This window comes from Solanum tuberosum, unplaced genomic scaffold (genome assembly GCF_000226075.1).
Source record: "Solanum tuberosum cultivar DM 1-3 516 R44 unplaced genomic scaffold, SolTub_3.0 scf00265, whole genome shotgun sequence".
Classification (NCBI taxonomy): Eukaryota; Viridiplantae; Streptophyta; class Magnoliopsida; order Solanales; family Solanaceae; genus Solanum; species Solanum tuberosum.
In genome coordinates, this window is record NW_006239189.1 from 878,649 (window position 1) to 888,791 (window position 10,143).

The 10,143-nt window shown below is 33.9% G+C and overlaps 1 protein-coding gene across 1 annotated transcript; it reads right to left on the bottom strand.

Moving 5' to 3' along the window:
* Positions 1-5,622: 5,622 nt before the first annotated feature.
* LOC102587198 (CBL-interacting serine/threonine-protein kinase 20) lies at positions 5,623-7,681 on the bottom strand. Its single transcript, XM_006358093.2, has 2 exons — positions 6,797-7,681; positions 5,623-6,722 (listed from the first exon to the last, which is right to left on the bottom strand). Exons 1-2 carry the CDS (start codon positions 7,242-7,244, stop codon positions 5,791-5,793), a joined length of 1,380 nt encoding a protein of 459 aa, XP_006358155.1. The 5' UTR covers positions 7,245-7,681; the 3' UTR covers positions 5,623-5,790.
* Between the last annotated feature and the right edge of the window lie 2,462 nt (positions 7,682-10,143).

Genomic DNA, 10,143 nt, shown 5'->3' on the forward strand with positions numbered 1-10,143 from the left:
TATGCCTGGTAGATTGGATGATAATAATATATATTGCTGAAATAATAAGTTAGTTGATGGAATTCATGTCTCGTTATAGAGATTGATTGATATGCCTTTTTGAGAAACTTATAAGTTTTCATCGTGTCAAACCTTGCAAGTTGATTTATGAATCCGACACATGAAATAAGTTAAGTAGTGCTCTAAAGGAAATTAATCATTAAGTTAAATTCGTCAGTAATTTAATTTATTGATTAGTATAGTTAATATTAACATGGGGAATCACATAAGTGTTTAATGGGGAAGTTCGAAATATAAATAGAGGAGTGCAATTACGAATTTCTAGTGGAATGATTTGTAATTTATTATGGTAAGAACAATTCAAATTAATTATTTGGAATTATTTCCATAATAGGAAGCCTCAATAATTAATTTTGTGGTCTTCTATAGTGCCCATATTTAACTAGAACTCAGAATCCTATTTCTAAAGGGAAAAGGGGAGACAGGCGTAAAAACAAAACTACCGTGTATTTTTCTGTTGAAGAAAATAACGTGTGTTTTGGTTCTCCTCTTTGGATTGGGAAGAAATCTCTATAAGTAGGATTTTCCTAACTTAGAAAGAGATTGAAGGTTTTCTATTCAAACTTGCCCACCCAAGTATTGAGAGAGTTCGGATGTAAACTTTGGATCACTGTAAAAGACCATAGTTGATGTAGATTCGCTTGAAGGTCTGTCTAACTCGTGGATTCGCTTGAAGGTATCTGCTCACGCTTCAAGAGGTAATTCTTAAATTAAATTTCAATACGTTTATGTGTTGTAGCATATTATATGTGTTCTAGCATAAACGATTTGGTTATCTATTATTCATGTTAGCAGTAAGATTATGGTATGCTTTCGCTGTGCATATAGTTTTTCCAACACTTTATACATCAAGTAAAAACATAAGTTTAAGTTGAACTTATTAAATCCGTTCTAACTCTGTTTCTACAATCTCAATTTAGAGTAGAAATAAACGTTGTTCACATCAACTTTCATAACATTAATTATGTTATATTATATATTCTTTTATAACCATATTAAACAAATATCGGGATTTAACTATAATATCTTTTGATGATGATAAGGATATGATACAATGGGCAAGATCCGTTATTTAAGGACTGAACTTTGTAAATTCCTATGATTACTCTTGCATATGATGTGTAGTTAGTGATTTTCCACTCCTTAATTCTGTTAAAAAATAGGTATTCCCATAGCTGCTTTTCTTATTTAAATTAGTGGAGGACTGGACCCTCTCTGATTCTTTTCATTTTTTAATATTTCTTTCTGATGTCATGTGTCACTATTTTTTTAAATATTGGTGGCCTTTCTTTACTGAAAAGGCACAATTACTCAATTTTTATTTGGAAAGTGATTGATGAATTTGGCTGCTTCTGGAACTTATACAGTCTGTTTATATTTACTGATGAAATTGAACAAAGAAGTCTATTCTTCAAAGTTGAGTGAAGAGTTTAATTTTTATACTAAAGTTGGAGATGAGAATATTACTAATGTCTTGGTTCCGTCTCTCCTTTGTATTAAGCACATTAGTTATTTAATTGCATAGTTTTCTCTTCGAATTTAATTTTTGTCATTCAAATGTGCTGATTTTTATTTTTTGCCATAAAAAAATTAACTTATATCTAATAGGAGATAAGTGATTTCAGAAAGCTGAATATAACTTGTGAGATATTATGATGCGAAAATATAAATTTTTATGTCTCTTGAAAGAGCTATTTATCGCGAGGGACAAAAATTAAAGACCATTACTAAGAAGGGGTACAAGTGTCAATGATCCCATCTTAGTATTTTGGACATACCTGCATATGTTGAAGTCCAATATCAAGAGTTTAGCTATTCCTGGGGTCCAATATACTCAAGCCCAGACCAAGAACAAAGAGGGTGACTTATAAGTAATAAGATTTTAAAATGTGGGGGTAGTCTTGAAATTGGATCCCCTTGTTCATGTGCTAACTTTCAAGTTTAACATGGACTATTTTTTTATTTTTTATTTTTTAATTTTGACCTTGAAGGTTCAACAATGAAGTATGCGGGAGTGAAAAGTTCAAGATCATCAAGTCCTGGAACAAAGATTACTGTGAGAAGACTTCATGATATTTTCTTGACAAATGTAACATCTTCTTTGTAAATGTTGTCATTGTTATATTCCATATAGACACAATCAAACATCTCTATAACAATGTTGTTTGTTTCATACCTTTTGATTGTTATAGCAATGTTATTAAAGATGATAGTTGTTCTAAAAATGTCTTACTGTATAGAATATTCGATAGCAAGAAAACTCATTTCATTTGCATCTTACGATTCATCCAATTATAAGAAAATTCTCACACTCTCTATTTTAAGCTAGGGCTTCGTCCAATATGTCTTGAATTTTTCTTCAATTATCTGTATATAACCATATATAAAAATAAATTTGTTCCGCAGATTTTTACAAACTTATTTTTAGCTTTATATTCTCGTAACAAAATATGAGATCATAAAGCAGAGGAAAATGTAATAAAAAGATTCAGTTTCAAGAAGAATGAAAACGAATTCTCACGGGAGCAAGAGTAGCAATTTGAGCGTTTCTTCTTCAAATAGCCATTTCTTTCAAGATTATTTGGCAAATTTCTTCAACATTCATTTTTTGCGAACATGAAGAATGCAACCGATACTTGCGTTCCCCACGACGTTCTTCTACTCCTATTTTCGAAATTACCGGTGAAAGATTTACTTCTACTGAAACTATTGAATAAACGTTGGCGTACTGAGTTTTCAACCCCGTATTTCATTTTTCTTCATCTCAACACGTTTAGTTCAAACCCTCACATCAGTGCAAGAAGTTGTAGCTTCTTGATGAAGTTCACCGAACCGCTAAACAATGTTCTTGACTCGTCGGATTTTAGGGTGGTAGGTTCAATACATGGGTTGGTCAACCTCGCTACTACATGTTCCCATAAATTGAACTGTATATGGAATCCATCATTAGATGAATACATGCTTCTCCCTACGCATAATGTGAACTATGAAAAGACGAAATCTTATGTGAACATCAGAATGGGTTTCGTATATAACCAGACTTCTAAGTCTTACAAAGTAATCAGAATTCTTAGATATTTGAATTCTATGCGAGTTCGAGTGACTATAACAGAGGTTTATTCCGTTGAGTCAGAATCTCGGAAGGATGAGGAAATAAGTGTACGGACTTAGAGTCTCAATAATTTTTCGTGCGGCACTCGACAACTTACTCATGATTCTTTCACAGTCTTGTAAGCTCAAGCAAGCCCTTTGAAGTTAGATCGCTAAGAGAATGCAAATAAATGTTTCGTGCGGCACTTGACAACTTACTCATGATTCTTTCATGGTCTTGTAAGCTCAAGCAAGCCCTTTGAAGCTAGATCGGTAAGAGAATGCAAATAAAGACTTCAAAAGATTTAGAGAGAGAACTTTGGAAGAAGACTTTTGTATTACTTGAGGAAGATTGCTTACAACTTGTTAGATGCCTTGCAAATGCCCCATCTATTTATATTACAACCTAGGGGCTAAAATGTAAATAAAAATTACTTTACAAGTCCCTAAAATATTTATATTTTGGTCCACATTCTAGAATTCTCTACACTTTCTAGGGAATTCTATATCCTTCTTGAAATATCTAGAGGATTTTATAACCTTCTTGAAATATCTAGGGGATTCTAGAGTTCTCCATAAGTTTATCCTCAACTCTAGATTATTCTCCCTTATTTCGGTGCCGAATTTGAACTGTGAAGTGGCGGGACATAACACTCTCCCCCCACCTGTTGATGCGACGACCGCGGCGCACTGCTGTAAAAATTCCTGGATTTGGTCCTTAAATTGCCACAAGTCTTCATATCTCTCCCATGTGGCCTCCTCCGGAGTTTGTCCCTTCCAATGAACAAAGAACATGGAGTTGACTTGCTGCCTCGCTTCTGTTTGGCTTGATAGCCTCAATCTCTCGATCATGCGAGGCAGTGACAGTTATGGGTGCCCGTCATGATTTGTTCCGGGTTGGGGATCATCCTTATTCTCATGGTATGGCTTGAGGACGCTTGTGTGAAAGACCAGATGAATTTTGAAGTGTGGAGGCAACTCCACTTTGTATGAGATCTTGCTTACCTTGGCAATGATCTTAAACAAGCCCTTATATTTTTGCACTAAGTTCTGATGGTCTCTCCTTAGTGTTTTAAATTGTCTCAGGTTTCATATCACCAAGACCATGTCGCCTACTTGGTAATCCGTGGGATGTCGCTTGCGGTCCGCACGCTTCTTCATCTTCTTTGTTGCCTTGTCCAAGTAGGACTTGGCAGTGTCGAGTTGTTCCTCCCATCCCTTGGCAAGATGGTAGGCTCTCAAATTCTTCCCCTGGAAAGCGGTCGGTAGAGAATGCAGAGTTTGGGGTTGTTGGCCAGTTGCCAACTCGAACGGTGTGCGCCCGGTGAATTCGCTCTGTTGCAAATTATAAGAGAACTGTGTCATGTCCAAGAGCTTTACCTAATATTTTTGGTGCGCACTGACATAGTGCCTCAGATAGCACTCCAGTAGGGCATTGACACACTCTGTTTGACCGTCAATCTGTGGGGGGAGATAAGTGATTTCTAATGGGCTGATCTTTAATTTTTGCCCTAAGAAATTTAATTCATATCTAATAGGAGATAAGTGATTTCAGAATGCGGAATATAACTTGTGAGATATTATGATGCGAAAATATAGATTTTTATGTCTCTTGAAAGAACTATTTATCCCGAGGGACAAAATTTAAAGACCATTACTAAGAAGGGGTAAAAGTGTCAATGATCCCATCTTAGTATTTTGGACAATATATCTGCATATGTTGAAGTCCAATATCAAGAGTTTATCTATTTCCGGGGTCCAATATACCTCAAGCCCAGACCAATAACAAAGAGGGTGACTTATAAGTTATAAGTAAGACTTTAAATTGTGGGGGTAGTCTTGAACTTTGATCACCTTGTTCATGTGCAAAATTTCAAGTTTAACATGGACAATTTTATTTAATTTTGACCTTGAAGGTTTTTTTTCGGGAGTGAAAAGTTCAAGACCATCAAGTCCTGGAACAAAGATTACTGTGTGAAGACTTCATGATATTTTCTTGACAAATGTAACATTTTCTTTGTAAATGTCGGCATTGTTATATTCCATATAGACACAATCAAACATCTCTATAACAATGTTGTTTGATTCATATCTTTTGACTGTTATAGCAATGTTATTAAAGATGATAGTTGTTATAAAAATGTCTTATTGTATAGAGTATTCGATAGCAAGAAAACTCATTTCATTTGCATGTTACGATTCATCCAATAAGAAAATTCTCACTCTCTCTATTTTAAGCTAGGGCTTCATCTAATCTGTCTTGAATTTTTCTTCAATTATCTGTATATAACCATATATAAAAATAAATTTGTTCCGCGCACTTTTACAATCTTATTTTTAGCTTTATATTCTCGTAACAAAATATGAGATCATAAAGCAGAGGAAAATGTAATAATAAGGGGAAAAAAAGATAAAAGGATAACTGACTTCATCATCATATTTTTTTTACTTGAATTCAATTGAGATCTATTAGACCTGTACAATATACAATACTCTAATCAATCAAAAACAAGAAAATTCAAGGTATCTCCAGTTACCCCTTTCTCCTCCTTCCCAAAACAAAACAAAAACAAAACAAAATATAAATACAAACAAGAAAGAAATGAAAATTTTCATTATAATAACAAACAAAAAAGATGATCAAATTCTTTCTTGATTTTCAACTTGTTGCTCACCATCTTGCCATGTCCAAACAATATCTTTAAGTGAAGTTTTCAATCCCTGATCAAAGAATTTCTTGTATTCCATTGTATCCCCTGATTTTTTACTCACTTCCACAACATGAAAAGAAGGCGTAATTTCGAATATCTCTGCATCAATTGCTAGTTGCCCTTTTCTTCCTTCTTTAATACTCTGCATTGTTACTGTCCCATCTTTTTTCATTATATTAAAACTCTCATTTGATGCTACTTCTTCCAATTTTGATACTATTATAGAAGCTGGTTTTTTCGCTGTGAATCGCGCTTCTGATCTTCTCTCTTTCTCCTTTTCGAATAATCCAGAAAGATCGAAACCAGGGGAAAGAGAAATGATATCAAATGCATTTAAGCAAGTAGGCTTCATTGTTGTGGAATCTTGATTTTTTTGGGGATTGGAAGGTCCCTCTCCATCTGAATTATTGTCCTCAATATCGAAAACACTACGAGGGGATTCACGTTGATCTTTCCCTGGATTTGGGGTTTTATCAATTTGTTTGAATCCTTTTTTGAACCAAGAATTATCCATGAGCTTAATTAAGGTGATTCTTGATCCTGGATTTGGATCAAGAATCCTTGAGAGTAGCTTTCTTACCTCTGGATGGAACCATTGTGGACATTTGAATTCTGCTTTGCTTATTTTTTTGTACATTTCCATAAGATTTTGGTCATGGAATGGCAAATAACCTGCTAACAGGACAAATAAAACAACACCACATGACCAAATATCAGCCTTTTCACCATCATAACCTCTCTTGTTGATCACCTCTGGTGCAACATAAGCCGGTGTTCCACACGTTGTGTGGAGGAGACCATCTTGCCTTTTCGAATCGAACAATGCACTCAGACCAAAATCCGAGACTTTCAGGTTGCCACCTGTTGCACCAAGACATAACTAAGTAAATAAAAATGTGCTTCTCTCACGACTCTTATCAAAATTTTAATACTACCTTCGTCAAGGAGGAGATTTTCAGGCTTGAGATCACGGTGATAGACATCACGGCTATGACAAAAATCGACTGCAGCGATTAATTGTTGAAAGTATTTTCTTGCAGCATCTTCTTTAAGTCTGCCTTTAGCAACCTTATTGAAAAGTTCACCACCTCTAACATATTCCATAGCAAAGTATATTTTTGTTTTGCTAGCCATAACCTCATAGAGCTGGACAATATTTGGGTGTTTGATTAGCCTCATGACGGAGATTTCACGTTTGGTTTGATCAATTAACCCAACCTTCATAATCTTCTCTTTGTCAATCACCTTAATAGCAACACTCTGCCCTGTTTTGAGATTTCTAGCATGGTATACTTTGGCAAATGTGCCCTGCCCAAGCAATTTCCCAATCTCATACCTTTGCATCAAAATATTGCCTTTCTTCTCATTCTTAGTAGTCATCATGATGAAGAAATTGGCAATACAATTGAGACAATTTTGTTAATATTGTTGAGGAATCATTGTCATTGTGGCTTAACAAAGGCTATCGTAATCTGTTTGGAACAGAGGCATAGTTGTTATTGTCGTTGTTGTACGGAGATTAAGGAGCCCTTTTTGTTTTGTTGAAAGATTTGGAATATTGATATGGAGGAGACAAATTGAAGGGGAGAAAAAAGGCCAAAAACCTTGCCTTATTTGTGGGCAGGGTTAGAGGAAATGCCTATAGGAGAAAGTACTCTCAATTAGTATGGAGAAAATTTATGGCAATAAATGCACTACATCTCATTGTGTTTGATGCATAGGGGAAATTTGGTGAAAGTTAGTTAAGATATGACCATATCCTAACATGCATTATTCAATTTTCACCTCTCATTTTCCATTTTTTTTTCTCCTCATGCCTCAACTACCTATCATAAATGAAATTTTAGAAAATTCTTAACCCTCCACGTCAATATATATTAATTTCATGTGATTTTATCACATTTTATAAAAAAGAAGAAGATACCTTTATTAGTTTCATCATTTTATACCTTAGTCTAGCTATAAGTCATAAGATGAAGTACTTTTTGGGTATTAAACGGATGAGATGAAATTTGTGTGTTATTGGTGTGTTTGAATGTGTTATTTATAGATATTTTAAGTTATTAATTGGAATTACTATAGACAATTACATGTTGTTATATGTTTAACTTTAATGTGATGGTGTGAAAAAAATTAAAACACGCGATTCTAAATTGATATATTGAATTCATGACGTCGTTACTATACTAGTCCTACATTTGCCCTAATATTTTAGCAAAAATCGATCGTTTTCTTATTGCTTTGTAATGTCAGGGGCGGAGCTAGGTGGGGTTCATGGGTTCGGACGAACCCAATAGCTTTTCTGTAGACTCGATATTTGTACTAGAAAATCAAGGAATAACTTGTGAACCCCTAAAAAAACTGAATGACAACTCAATGATAAGAAAGGGGAAGAAAAGTTAGAATCCTCAAACTCTTAATACTGACTCCGCCTCTGTAGTAATGTAAGTCTATGATTGTTTAGGAATCAGTATTGGACTCATCACATCTAAGTTAAGATATAAGTAGGTAGTTTTATGAAAATAGAAAAATAAAATTGTTTTAAAAGAGGAAAATATATATTAATTGTGAATCACATATATATTATGGCTGGTGGAACGGTATCTGCTAAGAAGTTAGTGGTGGACAGAAAATTGATAAAAGAGTTGATAATCCATTATCCACAGATGCATGCACCTATAGCTAAGATATGAAACGCAACAAAAACCATGAATTCTTCAAATTCAATTCCTATTTTCACGACATGTGCTTTTGCAAGTGTTTTTATGTGGGATAAGGGTCTAAAAACTACCTCAACTTTGGTCGGATTTGCTGTTGCGATACTAAACTTATGAGACCTATTACCTCCCTAGACTATTTAATACCATATTTTTACCCCTTAAACTATTTAATAGTGTCTTTTAAAGGTATATATGTGCCCACGTGGACACATTATTATTTATAATTTTGCATTATTTTTTATGTCCACGTGGGCAAATATATATGTTTAAAATACGATATTAAATAGTCTAGAGAGATAATAGGTCCTCATGAAAGTTTAGTATCGCAACAACAAATCCGACCAAAGTTGGGATATTTTTCAGACCTTTATCCCTTTTTATGTCTAGAGAAATAAGAGATGAACAAGGTGTTGTTATTAAATAATAGTATATAGTATATACTATATATTATGTATATGTGTATAAGATTGATACTTTGTTCATTCCCTCTCATTTTAGGTATTACTAAATCAATGATCATGTGCTTCAACGATAGTGCACATGATTAATTAAACGTTAATATTTCAAACCAAAGAAACCAAAAGACATATATAGACGATCTAATTTTTCAAAAATTCCAATACTTTATAACCACACAAAATTAGAAAGACATTTTATACGTGAGCATCATACTCAAAAATCTTCTTTACTTTGAACGAGAGACAAATACATTTTGTTTGCCCATCGAATATGTAAACAGGTCGGTTGGATCGAGTCACATCAATATTATTTCTAGACCAACACAATGTGTACATGCACATACATTGGTAGAAACTAATTGGAGGACAGGTATATTAAAGTGTCAACATCTGGTGAGCCAACCTTTACATGTGACTCATCAATAATAATGTTTAGCAATATGCATGATCATGCAGGTATTTATCGATACCATACAATTTTTAGATACATATTTTTTTTATATATATATATGTGGCTGAAGGAAAATGAAGTGGACTAGTGTCCTAGTGAATGATATATCTTTGTCACTATTAATGCTGATTAAGCATCTCACAACTCACTATGTTACGTTATGACCCAATTTATTTGATGCTGTTATCAATATATGGTCAACTAAATAATATACATGAACTATGATAACAGAAATTAAATGGAGTAATTGTATACGTGCAACATGCATGCATGTTCCTATATAATTAGTGTATAATCAGAACTTCAGCAAGAACAGAAAAACAGAACATCCCAACTTGCATGTGCCTAGTTATGTCAAATGGAAGGATTTGATTGAATTTGAACCGATTAAAATGAGTTAACCTTCTTCTATTATATTTTCCATGTGTCCGCTATGGAACATCCTGATTAGGAGTGACAGACGAGTGGCGAGTGAGTCGAATCAAATATGAGTCGATCGAAAACGAGTTAAACTAAAATGGATAAAATACTCAACTCGACTCATATTTTAAATGGATAAAAACGAGTTACCCAATAAATAATATGGGTATATATATATTATAGTAGGAATCATGATAGAGCTTCTAAAGCAAAATCTTTTACCCCACTGCCCC